General features: G+C 39.3%; 1 protein-coding gene across 4 annotated transcripts in view; it reads left to right on the forward strand.

Annotated features, from left to right (window-relative positions):
- The first annotated feature begins 613 nt into the window (after window positions 1-613).
- The window catches only part of nAChRalpha4 (nicotinic acetylcholine receptor alpha4), a 511,483-nt gene continuing 496,616 nt past the window's right edge, over window positions 614-15,480 (forward strand). For all 4 annotated transcript variants that reach the window (XM_070286891.1, XM_070286893.1, XM_070286892.1 and 1 more), the window contains exon 1: window positions 614-1,021. In XM_070286891.1, the coding sequence (XP_070142992.1) occupies window positions 1,013-1,021 (9 nt within the window). In that variant the 5' untranslated portion in view covers window positions 614-1,012. The remainder of the gene's footprint in view (window positions 1,022-15,480) is intronic.

Below are 15,480 nucleotides of genomic sequence, written 5' to 3' on the forward strand. Positions count from 1 at the left end.
TATCATTATACAAGAAACCTGAAGTGAAAAATCTTGTTAATATTAAAAATTTTAATTTTGGCTACAAAAAACGGGTCAAATGCCACATAGTGCAGGGGTCAGATCGATTAAAAGTAAAAAAAGTTTGAAAATAGCTTCGGGCGGATATAGCTAACTTCGTAGCGGAAAGCTGGAGTTCGTGTCATTTTGACATTAGCCCTTTCCATTATCGAGAGCGACCCTAGATCTTCCCGATATCTCCCGAGCATAGCTACTGGAAGCATTATATTACGCCAAAAGTATGCTACAAGCAATTCGGGGAACATTTTTGCTGTTCGCCGACCGAAACATAATTTTAAACTCTGTTTCGACTTTTGGGCTAAGGGTGATTTAATTCTTACCCAAGCGCCACTACAACTGTTACGCAGGTCGACAACATTTTATAACCAATAGCAATATAGTACTCTTTCCAAAGGTTTTCAATGGGCTGAACTCAAAACAAACTCAACGATTTTGTAAATATTTATGTACATATCGATGTATTCATCAGCGGGAATAATATTATACATATGTACATATTTAGGGGAGGAAAATTACATTCCAATTCCTTCGTTCCATATTGTCGTTATGCAGGGATGGAACAGCAGGGGGAGGATTCCGAATAAATTATTCACCCAGTTCCAGAAGTCAAATCATTTCAATTTTCAATTAATATAACATAGCTTAATGAAGAAACCCTACGCTTTATATTATGTTAAATAAATACAATTCTGTTTAACCAGTGTGTAATTTGTTGAATATTGTGCATACATTTGTTGTTAAAAAAGCTGCTAGAAATCTTGTTTCATTGTCCGTTGTGTGCGCATATGTTGTGTATATGTAATGTACGCGAATTGCGATGCTTAAAACTATGATGTGTTTTTACGAAAATTCAAACATAGGCATTACCTCACATTAATAGAAATAACAAATTAAAATAACTACCACCAAATTTTGTTGTGGATATTGCATAATTAACTATTGGATATTTTTAATGCGGAAGGTCTGTGCATAACATTTCTGTAATTTAATAGATAATAAAAGAATTTTGTGTTTTTATTATATTATACATCTATTACCTATATCAATATTTGGATATTTTGACCTTTAATAATGTTAGAATTTTGGATCTCGCTACCAGAAGGGGCATATAAGTCCTCATAAGAAAACTCGTATATATACAAACATACATACATATATACGTATGTATGCCTTAGTCCGGTTATAAATACACATATACATAAATACATACATATATATTTTCCAAAATTTTTTAGGTTTATCTAATTTTAGTGATCACTCTGCAACGCAGTTAAGGAGGGTGGGGGGGGGGGGAATTTCGTTGAACAACAGGCCACTATTTAAAAAATTATGGTGAAGAGGGTAAAGTTAGCTTAATGAATTTAATACCATATAATAACACAACTTTTGAACTATTTTTGATAAATTTTGTATTGCAAAATATTTAGAGGTAGAGGAGTTATAAGGAATCTCCCGAGTCTCCTCCAAAAAAGTTGGTTTGGGGTGTATATCCTAATTGTCCACAAAATCATCCGATATTAAAAAAATTATACCTCATTCGTTAAAGGTGTCCCGAGGTACTCACGTGGTTATTTTATTTTTAAAATTTTTCCCCGATTTTTTATAAAAATGGAAAGTTAAAACCCCGATTTTTGACTAGAAAATTTAGTTAATTTGTTTAATTAAAAATATAATTAAATTCAAAATTAAAAAAAAAAAAACTCGACGTGAGTACCTGTGGAATTATCTAAAGAAGTTATGTTCCAAATTTCAAACCAATTGGTTTAGTAGATTTTGAGTTATCGTGTACACCGATTTTCAAAATGGCATTTTTTAGGAGAGCCCTTAAAAGTTTTTTGATGCTCATGCATTGTAGCATATAACGTGTAAAATGATTATTCGTATGAGCAGATGTTAGTGTAAATTGAGTTGGGAAACACGCGCTTGTTCCGGCTCATCTTCGTCGGCATTATGGGTGAGGGTCAAGGGAAGATACTATTTTACGTGCTCACAATAGTATGCTAGTAATAACTAATTTTCGCGTGTTATATTTAGAAAGGGAAATGAGGGTAACAGCCTTTCAACTAGCCACGAAAGAAAAATAAGAACAAGAGAAAAGGTAGTAGAGGGATTAGAACAGGATGGGTAAGAAAATTCCTTTAGCGACATTTCGACGCACTAAGATGTTTGCCAGTGGCATTATACCCCACCCTACCATTATCACTATATTGCAGTATAACTCCCTTTTTATACCCTTGCAGGGTATTATAATTTCAGTCAGAAGTTTGCAACGCAGTGAAGGAGACGTTTCCGACCCTATAAAGTATATATATTCTTGATCAGCATCAACAGCCGAGTCGATCTAGCCATGTCCGTCTGTCCGTCCGTCTGTCCGTTTCTACGCAAACTAGTCCCTCAGTTTTAAAGCTATCTGAATGAAACTTTGTATATAGTCTTCTATATACTCTCACTGCTATATATGTCGGAACGGGCCGGATCGTCATATATATATATATCATATAGCTCCTATACAAATGATCGATAAATTTTTAGAAAAAAAATTATAACTTGGCTGTTTATCAACATTTTTGCACCATTAGATATGGTCATTTTATATTATTTCAGAATTTCGGTAAAAATTTCATGAAAATCGGACGACCATGTCTTTTACCTGCCATAGGAACGATCGGGAAATTAATAGAAAAAAAATTATAACTTCGATGTTTTTCAACCTATTTTTATCTACTCTGAGATGTAAAATTATTTTATTAGTTCAGAATTTTGGTATAAATTTTATGAAAATCGGACAACTATATCATATAGCTGCCATATAAACCTATCGGTAGATGTAGAGAAAATGTAAAACTGGGAATGTAAAACTGTAACTGTCAAACTCTAAACATAATAAGTATAGGTAAAATTTAATGAAATAATATCTGCAAGGGTATACAAACTTCGGCGTGCCGAAGTTAGCTTCCTTTCTTGTTGGTAGTGATCCCATGTGGTCGCTAAAGTGATTAAATGGGTTTCGTTGTTACACTTCTGTATCCCATGATTTCCGGAATACTCAAGGTTTAATTCGATTTCATAATATTAACATTTATTTTAAACATATTTATAGTTTTGGAATATTAAACATGTAAACATAAAACGAAGAAAGAACGCAATTTGATAATGAAATAATATTTAGAGTATTTAGAATATTAAACATGTTTTAGTTGTATTTGTTTGTTTTAAAAGAATTTAATGTTCCGTTAATATAAATGCATTAATACATGTTTTAGTTGTATTTGTTTGTTATAAATAAATGCATTAACGGAACATTAAATTCTTTTAAAACAAACAAATACAACTAAAACATGTTTAATATTCTAAATACTCTAAATATTATTTCATTATCAAATTGCGTTCTTTCTTCATTTTATTTCGCTCACTTTTATAAATTCAATGATCATTCACTATTTGAATATATTCAATAGCTCTGTTTAAATTCAATGAAAAAGAATTAAGATGTGGCTGCTAAGGGGGAAAATATATATAATGTATAAAGGAAGATTCAAGAAAATATAATATTAGGAATTTTTAAAGTATAAATGTAGATATTCATTCTCAAAAAAAAAAAATTATTTATAGAGCATGAATGTATCCAATAATTTTAATTCGATAGGGGAACTTGAAATAATTAAATTATTTATATTATTAATTAATTTATTAATTTAATTTAATTTTATGTAATTTAATTTTATATAATTTAAAACAATTAAATGTTTAAGAAACTACAGTAATTAAAGAAAAGAAACTGTATAGCTAATAGTTTGCCTTCCATTATATAGTGCAGTCATGCCCAGCCCATAGCTCTTTGTGCTCGCATTGTTTTTGTAATTGCTTTTTAGCAAAGGCAGAGCAATCGCGGTATGCATGCACGGCTCACTCCATAAGCAAAGCAGATTACACAAACAATTTTGCGTATTCTCTTCATTCTCCACGTCTTCGTTGATCTCGGCAACAACACTTTTTTTTTTTTTTTTTTTTTCGCGCGGGGTCCCGCTTCCACCTCCCGCCCAACCGACCGAGGGGCGCAGTCGTGTGACGTACGGCACGAATCGCGAACTAGATAGACGCGCTAGAAGGAAAGATGAAAATGAACGAGGAAACATTAGAGAACAAAATATAATATAAAATAACTAAATCTAATATAAATATATTGGTAAATAAAAACGCATGCAAAATTAGGACAGTATTCTATAAGTATATAACTATATAAATAAATAAGTAAACAAAAATAAAAAAAAAAAATATTAATAAAGACGCATGCAAAATTATTGCTACACTACGAGATAACTACTACAAGTCATGCAAAAATAAATAAATAGGTAAAATAAAATAAAAACGCATGCAAAATTAGACTACGGTGCTACACTACGAGCTAACTCTACAAGTATTAAGGTTTTTAATATAGACGGGTTATCACTACGAATAATAATATCAGAGAGGCGGTTATAATCCGAACATAAAACCCTAAAGGGTTCATGTACTTCAAACTCCCGCCTACAGTGATTTATTACTAAAGGGATAAGGGTTCTAGATGTTAGTCGGGAAACGTGGAAGTTAAGCTGCCCTAAAAGAAAAGGGCTCTCAACATCACCGTTTATTAGGTTATGAAGGAATACGACACCGAGCATCGTTCTACGGTTAGCTAGGGAGGGTAAGTTAATTAATAGGAGTCTACTTGAATAGGACGGTAGCCTCTCTTCAGCATCCCAAGGTAGGCCCCGGAGGGCAAAAAGTAAAAAGTTCTTTTGTACAGATTCAATACGGTTGATATGGATTCCGAATTGAGTACTCCAGACGCATGAACCATACTCCAATATAGGGCGAACTAACGAAGTAAAAAGGGTCTTCGTTATATAAGGGGAATCGAATTCCTTCGACCACCTCTTAATAAAACCGAGCATGCCCTTGGCTTTATTAACCATACACGAAATATGTTCTGAGAACGAAAGTTTAGGGTCTAAGCGAACGCCTAAATCATCAACAAGAGATATTCTTTCAAGAGCGCAATCATTTAGCATATAAGTTGCAAACTGGGGAGTGACACGTGAAAATGTCATCAGCTTGCATTTAGAGCTATTGAGATGTAATAAATTAGCACGACACCATGCTTGAAAGTTATTAAGATCCGATTGCAGGTCTGACTGGCAAGAGCTGTCCTTATACTGCAAGCATAGCTTAACGTCATCAGCGTACATAAGTACTCTAGAATTCGTTAGAACCAGCGGGAGGTCATTGATAAACAATGTAAATAGCAGCGGGCCGAGGTGGCTACCCTGTGGGACGCCAGAAGTGACTCTGAGGAATTTGGATAGAGCATTTTTAAACAGAACCTTTTGAGTTCTGTCACTCAAATAGCTCAAAATCCATTTGAGAAGATCGACAGGAAACCCGATTAAGTCAAGCTTCCTTACAAGAAGAGAGTGATTAACCGAGTCAAAAGCTTTACTGAAGTCTGTGTAAATAACGTCGGTTTGAAAGTTACGTTGGAAACCTCTAATAACGAAAGAGGTGAGTTCCAGGAGATTTGTAGTGGTCGATCTTCGCCTCATAAAACCATGCTGCCATGGTGAAATTACGGATCTGCATAAATGCTGCAAGTGGGGAGTAATTACATTCTCGAAAAGTTTTGGAATTGCCGACAACTTAGAGATTCCTCTATAGTTGCTGGCGTCCGATTTGCTACCTTTTTTGTAGAGAGGAATAATAAATGATTCCTTCCAAATAAGGGGAAATTCTGAGGTTTCTAAAGATAAGGTAAACAATTTCAGAAGGGGATTGCACAGAGCTCCAGCACAATACCTAAGCACGCAGCCTGGTATTCCATCGGGACCCGGTGAGTAAACTGGTTTTACACGATGAAGATCCGAACTAAGGGAGCTTTCGGTTAAAATAGGACTGAAAATTAGGTTCGACTTGGGCAAATCAAAAGAGTAAGTCTGATCTAAGCTATTCGAGCAACAATACGTAGTTTTGAAAAACTCGGCAAAGAGATCGGCGATGGCCTGATCAGAGTTTGCTGTAGCGTTCTTGAACGAAAGCGCTGAAGGATGTAAATTGGGTTTTCGCTTAGTGTTAACAAAGTTATAAAACTGTTTCGGGTCCTGCGTGAACTGAACCCTACAGCGAGTTAAATAACTTTTATAACATTGCGCGTTAAGCACGGTGAAATTCGACCGAGCACTAAGATACCTTGAATGAACAGTAGGAGATCCGGTGCGTTTATAGCGATTATAAAGCCTAGACTTAACGTTTTTTAGGCGTGTCAGCTCTTTGGTGAACCAAGGTGGTTTACTAGAAACCGACGGATAGGCTAAAGGAACACACAATGCAAAGAACGAATTCATGGCACTGTAAAAAATATCCACGGCGGACGCCATGTCAGTACATCTGTAAAGTTCAGACCAATTAAATTGGGAAATCAAGGTATCTAGCCTTTGAAAATTTGCTATACGGAAGCAGCGAACTTTAGTTGCTGAGCAACTCAAATCAGGTTTGGTCTTTACGACAGTCCCCAAATCGATGGTCACTTCGAAAGTAGGATAGTAAGGGTCTTCGGGAAGCGTCAATGGATCGACTCTTGTTAAGTTTACACCTACAGGATCAGAGACGAAACACAGATCTAGTAGGCGATTTAAAGAATTTACGACATGGTTAACTTGGGACAACGAAATGTCAAGCAAACCATCTATGAGGTCATGCTGTGCCGCAGTTTGGAGGACATTGGACGTACCATCTGATGACCAACGAGCTCCAGGTATATTGAAGTCTCCTAGAGTTATTAGTTGGTCTCTATCTGTAAGCATGTTGGAAACAGCCTGAATTGCCGAAAGGTGTTTCCAATAAATAGGCTCTTCAGCAGATGGAGGAACGTAAGAACAAGTTATATAGATAAAACTACCTGGAAATGATAGTTTTACACAGATAAATTCAATACCTGTGAGATCGTCAATTTGAACCAGTTCGGAAATAAGGGTGGAGTCAACGGCAATTAAAACTCCACCACCTCGCTGGGAAAGACGGTCCAATCTATAAGTTGTGCACTTACCCGGAAAAATTTCGGAGCTGAGAATCTCCGGCTTTAACCAGGTTTCGGTAAACACAATCACCTGGGATGCAAACGAAAAGCTATCAGAATATAATTTAGAGAGCTTGCTGCGTAAGCCTCTAGTATTCTGATAGGAAAGTAGGAGGGAGGTATTTAGTTTTTTGGCACTGCCGTGACGCCCGCGTCACCAGAACAAATTGTGTCAAAAAGATCGGGGGAGACACTTATCTTGAAAGATGAGATATCTCTGGGGTATGAGAAATTGAATTTTTTCACTTTCACACTTTTGGCTTGTGTTTTGCTCCGTATATGAGCTAGTACATCTTCCGATGCGAGATCAGGGGCAAGCCGGGAAACAAATATTGTTTTTAATGGTGGAATAGCGGTGAGGGTTTTTGGTAACGCAGCATTACCGACTTCTACTAGTGGTTCAGCCCTATTTTTGCCCTTTGGGATAGCCGAGATTATTTTTGAAGTCTGCGGAGTCAGAGATTGAGACCCCGCAGCAGACTCAACTATTAATACTGGCGGAGCTGCTGCCATTTCTGCCCCGGCACCTTCGAATGCCGAATCTTTAGCCGTTCCCGATCTTAACACCATTGGAGTTGGTGTCGGTGTCGGGGGCTGTGCCGAGGGAGTGTGCCAAATCTTTGGTGGCTGGGGTTCGCCCAATTGCAGCCGACCAGCAGCAGATTTTGTTCGCTTTGGCGACTCGCTTAACAGCTTCATGCCGTTTGTCGTTTGTCGTTTGTTTTACGAAAATTGACCCTAAGTTCACTAAATCCGCGTTTGGTTTGCCGCATGAAGGATAACATATCCTTCTCCACCTCACGACAGGCATGGCAACAATAGCGCAAGCCATTTTTGGCAGAAATTGCGTCAGCGATACGGCCCGTTAAGCTTAGACACTTAGCGTGAACGACCGCATCGCAAAGCCAGCAGTGAAGGCTGGGCTGATCTGCCAACACCTCTTTTTGGCAGCCTTTAATATCGCAAATAAAATTAGAGACCATTTTCACCAACCTTTAACCACTGTGCGCTGATAAGCAGTACCGAACAAAAACAAGAGAGCGGGAGCGTAAGCGTGGGTGAGCAGAGAAAACAAACGAAAGCTTGCGCCGCCTAAGCGCCGCTAGAAGCAAATAAACGGGACAACACAAAGAGGGGATAAGAAAACGCAAAAACACAAAAACTAAGGGTGATTAATAATATAAATATTAATTCAACACTGAAAGCCACATGCACATGCACTCGCGTAGCGAAACGGTAAAATTACAAATTGTATTTTAACAATCTAAAATTTGGACCCCGGTGGTTTAATGCAAAACAACAAAAAGTTCGGAGGGCAAAACAAAAACACGACCGTTCGCTATGAAAGTCAAAAGCTTTCATAGGCTTCACCGTTATCTCGCTCCGAATGTAGATTGTTGTTGGATCGCCGAAAAAAGTACATCGCGAAAAATCAGTTGTATTTTGCGTTGCGGGCAATATGTTTGATATTGAAGAATCTAATTTTTTATTTTGTAAAAATTGCTATGGTGAGCCCCAATGCATTGTTAAAATGTATTTTCATGTATTTTTATTACTTTCGATATCTTAATTTGAATTTACTTTCATTTTTTTCAGTGCAGTGAAGTAAAAAAAAAACTTTTGGGTAAATGTATTTGTGTTTTCATTTATGTGTATTGGTGCGTTGCTCTGCCATAAGCAACGTTTGGGCACCCCTGATATAGTGTTATTTTAGTTAATGAAAATAAAAAAAAATTAATTGTTAAGTATACCTATCTAACTGCCCTGCACTGTATGAATATAAATTCGGTATACATTGCGGTAGGTCAGTAAAGCTCTGATCGGAAGGATGAGCAAAACAGCAGAACAAAGCTTAAGTACAGGTAGTAGGTACTGGTAGATAAGGGCGCATGGGCCAGAGAAAAAAAAATAATTTTTTTTATTTTTTTGGTTAACACTCACGTTGATTATGGTTCCATCGGTGAAAGATCTTTCGCCGACCTGTATGGGAGTCAAAGTGTGTTTGCATTGATTAAGATTACACTGGTTTAGTTTGATTTCATATTTTTTTATTTCATTATTTTCACTTGTTCACATCTCTGGCTATATATGTTATTGTTGTTATTGCTAGCTTAGTGCTTTTGGCTAAGCTGAACTTTATTTATCTCTGCTTATCTCTTTCTACACTCAAAAAGATTTGGCTTTGCATCCATTATCTTTCACTTGAATATTGGATTCAGAGAAAAAAAAAATTAAAAATAATAAATGAAAGGATAATATGAACTCAAAAGAAAACGCAAAATAATAAAAATAATAATAAGGAAGAAACTAACCAAAAATTCAAAATAATAATTTTGAAAATTAACAAAAATATAAAATAATAACTTTGAAAATAAAGGAAAAATAAAAAGTAAAGAAAATTAAACACTTAAAATAAATCAGGAACAAAATAATATGAATAAAAATCGGGGGACAGATTTCTCGCCCTGTAGCGCGGAGCTGAAACGACGCGTGGGTCTGCTTGGTGCACGGCAGAAAAATAAAGTTATGTTGAAACCGCGTGGTTTTTTAGCCGAAGGGTTTCGGCGATGCCAACACGTTTTTTCGCTCACTGCATCCGCTACTGAAGTTGTTGGGGATGAGGCTCTTTTTTTTTGGCTGCTACAGGTTGCTTTGTCTATGTATGATGGGCTAAGCAAGCTGGCTACAGCGGCGGCTGATCTTTTAAGATCAACTGATGACTTGGGTGGGCCTCTCTATTGAGTTGTTGCTCAATTAAACAAAACGTAAAAAATTAGGAAAACTATTGACAATGCCCCTTTTTTTGTAAAAATAATTACCCAAAAAGGCCTGGCACGAATAGTGGAATGATATTTCTCCTTTCTTCGTAGGGATGGCTGGCGGATGGGTAATTTAAGGCACTTTAATTAACTTAACCTCGCTGGGTTGTTTCTTTTACGATTTTGAGCTGCACTTAAACGCTTCTGTACACTTTGACAATCCGGAAGAAAAGAGAATGTGGGTAAGCTTGGCCTTACGGACGTACCGCTTAGCGATGTCGTAAAGTTGCATTTTTCCACGCAATCGACTAGTTTTAAGTATGACTGTAGATCTGCCTTAGTGCAAAAGCTGCACACTAGGGGGCGCGGCCGATAGTATAGGGTGGCCACTTAGGCGAGTCACGATATAATATAGGATATTTATAAAATGTTCTTGTGCAGATTTATTTTGCCTACTTTTATAAACCTGAAGTGACAAGCGCCACTAAAAAACCTCCCGGCCAAAATCACACTTGGCCTTGAAGACAAGTGGGATACACGCTGTCACGAAGGATCTATTGTTTGATATCGTTGGCGTGGTATTTGCCAATTATATTACCCTGGAGATCTTCCAACTTGTAATAAGTGTTTCCCAACACTCGCCTAATCCGTGATTTAACGAATGTAGGGGCTAATTGACGAAATTGCTCTGTTGAAAGTTTTGGCGGAACACCTCCTGACCTACTTTAAAGAATGAATGCCACGACTCCTTAAATTATACGATTTCTCGTTTCGATCGTGTTGGGTTTGAATGACCTGTTTAGCTTTTGCTCGCATAAGATCCAAAGAGTCGTCTTTACTAAATTGAATGGTACGATCCTCCAGAAGATTTAAATTTCTCAACAACTTGTACGACGAACCATCAGTTATCATATGCTGACCAAAGACTAGTCGGTATGGGGTAGAATTTAAGGCAGTATGTAGACTAGATCGCAAGGAAGAACAAATTTTACTTAAATGTTCATCCCAATTGAGATATTCCATAGTTTTGCAAGAGTTTATTAAACGCATGGGATTTAAATTGAACTCCGTTATCGGAAATCAACTTTTCTGGTACACCGAAGCAATGAAAAAGGTCCTGTTCCAAAAATGGCAAAATAGCATCAACTGTAAATTTTTTTTACAGCTTTTAGGAAAGGAAATTTCGTGTCATTATCTAAAACTATAAAGATTCCTATGTTGCCAGATTTTGACCTCGGGTAGGGGCCCAAAAAGTCAACATATAGGGTCTGAAAGAACCGATCACTTTCCTCTGATTTCTGTAAGGGAGGTCTTAACGGTTTGTTTGAACTTTTTGTGCACTTACAAATTTCACAGTCATTTATATAATCTCTTACGTCCTTTACTAATTTAGGCCAATAGTAATACCGGCGAAGTCGTTCTAAAGTTTTGTTTATGCTACAATGTGACGATCATGGGTCATCATAAGCAATTCGCAAAGCTACGGGCACTAACTCCAGGGGAAGCCAAAGTTTCCAAACAAGGTCATCGGCTAATCTGTCACCAGAAGCATGCTCTGTTCGACGATATATGTAGCCATCGATGACTTTGACTTCAGGAATACGATCGGAATTTTCCCTAATTTTATCCTGCAGGACTCTGTATGCATTAGATTGGAAATGGGAAGACTGTATATCAATAAATTTGTTACTGTCTAGTTCCGATAAATCTTCTGTATGCGTTCGGGATAAGGCATCTGGAACGATATTCTTACTACCCTTACGATGCTGAATAGTAATCTGGTAGCCCTGTAATTTTAAGGCCCATCTAGCTATTCGACTACTAAGGTCAGATTGTGACATAAGCCATTTTAATGTCGCATGGTCAGCTATCACGGGAAAAGCATGACCTTCGACATAAGCACGAAATTTTTTAATACTCAACACCGCTGCCAGGCACTCTTTCTCGGTAACAGAGTAATTCCTTTGGCACCGATTAAGCTTGCGAGACATGTACGCTACAGAAACCTCATTACCTTCAGGATCAATTTGCATAAGCACTGCCCCAACTCCAGTGTGACTTGCATCACAATGCAGGTAAAAGGGCTCATTGAAATTGGGAGTGTGAAGTTCTGGAGCCTTGCACATTTTGTTTTTAAGTAATTGGAAGGCATCCTCAGCTTCTTGTGTCCATTCGAACTTACGCATCTGTTAACGGAGTAGCGATAGTAGCAAAGTTACGGATGAATTTTTGATACCATCCTGACATTCCCAGGAATCGACGGAACGAGGTGCTGGATAATTAACAATGGCAGTGATTTTATCTGCATCCATAGCTTTCCGTTACCTACTACATGACCCAAATAACTAACTTCTTTTACACAGAAATGACTTTTTAAGTTTAAGTTTAAAGTTAAACAGGCTTTAGACAGCGCAAACGAGATATCATTTAACACTTCCACATGTCTTTCAAATATCTCGGAAACTATTAACAGGTCATTTAAATAAACAAAGACTTCGTTTTTCAATGAGATCGGAATAATTCGGTCCATTAATTTGGGGGAGGAACACACCTTTGTAGGTCCCACCTCCTCAAACGTGCTAGATCTTACTCTTGTAAGGGGACAAGGCACTTTGGTATCAGAATGGAGAGTCCTTGAGAGACCATCCTTCTCAGATCATAAGTACATACGGTCTTCTGGAACCCCCGGAATACTAACTGGGGAAAGTTCAAGGAGACTATCGCGACACGGCGAAAGATGACATCATCAATGAGGAATACAAAGTCCTACTTAGGGACTACAAGAAAGAAATACACAAGGCGCAGAGAAACTCATGGAGAAACTTCTGATCCAATATAGAGACTGCCCCGGAAACGGCTAGACTCCGAGAGCTGCTATAGAAGCAGCCAACCGTACAGAGTCAGCTCAAACGCGACGACGGACAGTGGACTGAGGGCAGCGAAGAGGCCCTAACAGCACTAATGCACGCGCATTTCCCAGGATGCACTGAGGTACCCGATGCAAATAAGCACCAGGACCTAGCAACTGGAGTAGAGCATCTCCCAAAAGGTTTAATATCCTCTGGTAGAATCCACTGGGCTATAGACTCCTTTGCGAGGATAAAAGCACCAGGACCAGATGGAATATTCCCAGCCATGCTGCAGGTGACCAAGGAAGTAATCACTCCATGGCTCTACACAATATATACCGCTTGTATAAGCACGGGCTATATCCCTATCCATGAGACCCAAGGATTACAGACCGATAAGCCTCACCTCATTCCTACTTAAAACGCTGGAAAAGCTGCGACCAACCAGCACGCCTACACGAAGGGGAAATCAGTGGAGACGGCAGTACATACTTGGAGTGTTCGTGGACATATCCGGAGTATTCAACAACGTTAGCACGGACGCAATAATGGATCGCCTAGAAGCGACCAACTCGTCCCCCGCTATCAACTTGTGGATAAAAAATCTTCTAAGTTGCCGGCGGGTACAATCAGATTGGGGCACCGCTTCCATGGTGAGAGGAGCGCACAGAGGTACGCCGCAAGGTGGGGTTCTGTCGCCCCTCCTATGGAATCTGGTGGTAGATGACCTAATCAAGAGATTCGAGAGGAAAGCACCAAAGATAACCGCTTATGCGGATGACATAAGCATAATTATCACGGGAGTCTGTCCATCGACCCTCAGCTCGATCATGGAAACAACATGTGATACGTGAGTGGATATGTGAGTGGGCGGAGAAGGTAGGACTCAATATCAATGCGGATAAGACGGACCTTATTCTCTTCACCAAGAGATACAAGGTGCCGCAATGGATCCCCCCGAAAATTAACAACACCAGGCTGACCCCTAAAACACAAGTCAAATACCTCGGCATTGTACTTGACAGCAAGCTGACGTGGAAGGCCAATGTAGTAGAGAGGGTAAAAAAGGCCACCATAGCGCTATATGCATCCAAGAAGATGCTTAGCAGCACATGGGGCCTCTCACCCGCTCTTATGCATTGGGTCTACATATCGGTGGTGCGTCCGACTCTGCTGTATGGAGTCCTAGTGTGGTGGCAAGCAATGAAGAAGATAACGTATAATAAGCTTATGGAGAGAACCCAGCGGCAGGCACTGCTCTGCATATCAGGGCCGCTGATGTCAACCCCCACCAAAGCATTCGAAACCATAATCGGTATATATCCCCTAGATAACCAAGCGCAACTGACAGCAGGAAAGGCGGCACAACGTCTGGTTGCATCAGGAAACTAGTCGATAACATGAGCAGTACATCTGACTACATGATACCCAGAACGTGCCCGGATGTAAACACAACAGTATTCATGGGACCAAATGACTGGAAGTCAGGCCAGGACCATGCCCAATACCTCAATATATACACCGACGGCTCCAAAGTGGAAGGAGGAGTTGGAGCGGGGATATACTGTTCAGACCCTGAAATGAGGCTGTCGTATAAGCGGAAGTATTGGCCTCAGGAAAGCAGCAGAGCTTGCGCAGAGCATAAACCGTCTACATGAGGCGGTCAATTTGTTCGTAGACAGTCAAGCGGCGATAAGATCCATGCAATCATCAGCGGTCAGTTCGAAAAATTTACTGGCAAGCAGGGAGTCACTAGATAGCCTAAGCACGACTAAGTCAGTGAGGATCTACTGGGTTCCCAACCAACAAGGCATAGACGGTAACGAAACCGCGGACGAACTTGCAGAGGAAGGCGTTGGACTGGCGAGTGAAAGAACAGAAAACGTCCCTATCTCCTTAAGAACGCTCCAAAGCGAGCTAGAGAGACGGGCTGACGCAAGCGCAAAAAGTAGGTGGAGGAGTTATTCCGCAACCTGCAGAATATCAAAAATCATGTGCAAAGAGCACAACGAGAAACTCACCTACGTGCTGCATCTTCCGCGGAAGGACTGCAGAATGTTAGTGGGTATTCTTACAGGTCACTGCCTGTCTGCTGCACATGCAGTCAAGCTGGGTATTACCGATAACGCCAAATGCCGGAAATGTGATGAATCCGAGGCAATCGAAACCTTGGAGCATCTCATTTGCAAATGTCCGGCCCTAACGAGGGCAAGAATGAGATACATAGGCTCTCCAGTTCTGGCATCGCTAGAAGATGCCTCCAGGAGGAAGCCACGTGAACTCCTTGCCTTTGCGAAAAACACCCTGATATTCAAGGATCTCGAAACCAGCATAAACAGTCTCTAGGTCCATCCAGGAGTTTCCCCGGATAGCTATGGGCCTTATTGGCCTATGTGTGGCCCCTCGAGGGCCGTCCGGTCTAATCTAACCTAACCTAACCTCTGCTGATACAAGGCATCTTGCAGATGCGGTTTTGCCCTTCCTTTCCTCATAAATGAATTTACAGGTTTTTTAACCTAAGGTTACAGTATGAAAAAGATTTCATAATTAATCTTAGCCTTAGTATCCATTAGGAATTTCCGACCCAATAGAAAATCATTATTAACTGAAAAATTATACACGTATAATATTTTTTCGGACAGAGCCACCTCAAGGGAGCTCCCGGGAAAGCGCGACTTCACTGTAGTATGTAATAACAAAAATC

Source organism: Drosophila kikkawai, chromosome 3R, assembly GCF_030179895.1.
Source record: "Drosophila kikkawai strain 14028-0561.14 chromosome 3R, DkikHiC1v2, whole genome shotgun sequence".
NCBI classification, from domain to species: domain Eukaryota; kingdom Metazoa; phylum Arthropoda; class Insecta; order Diptera; family Drosophilidae; genus Drosophila; species Drosophila kikkawai.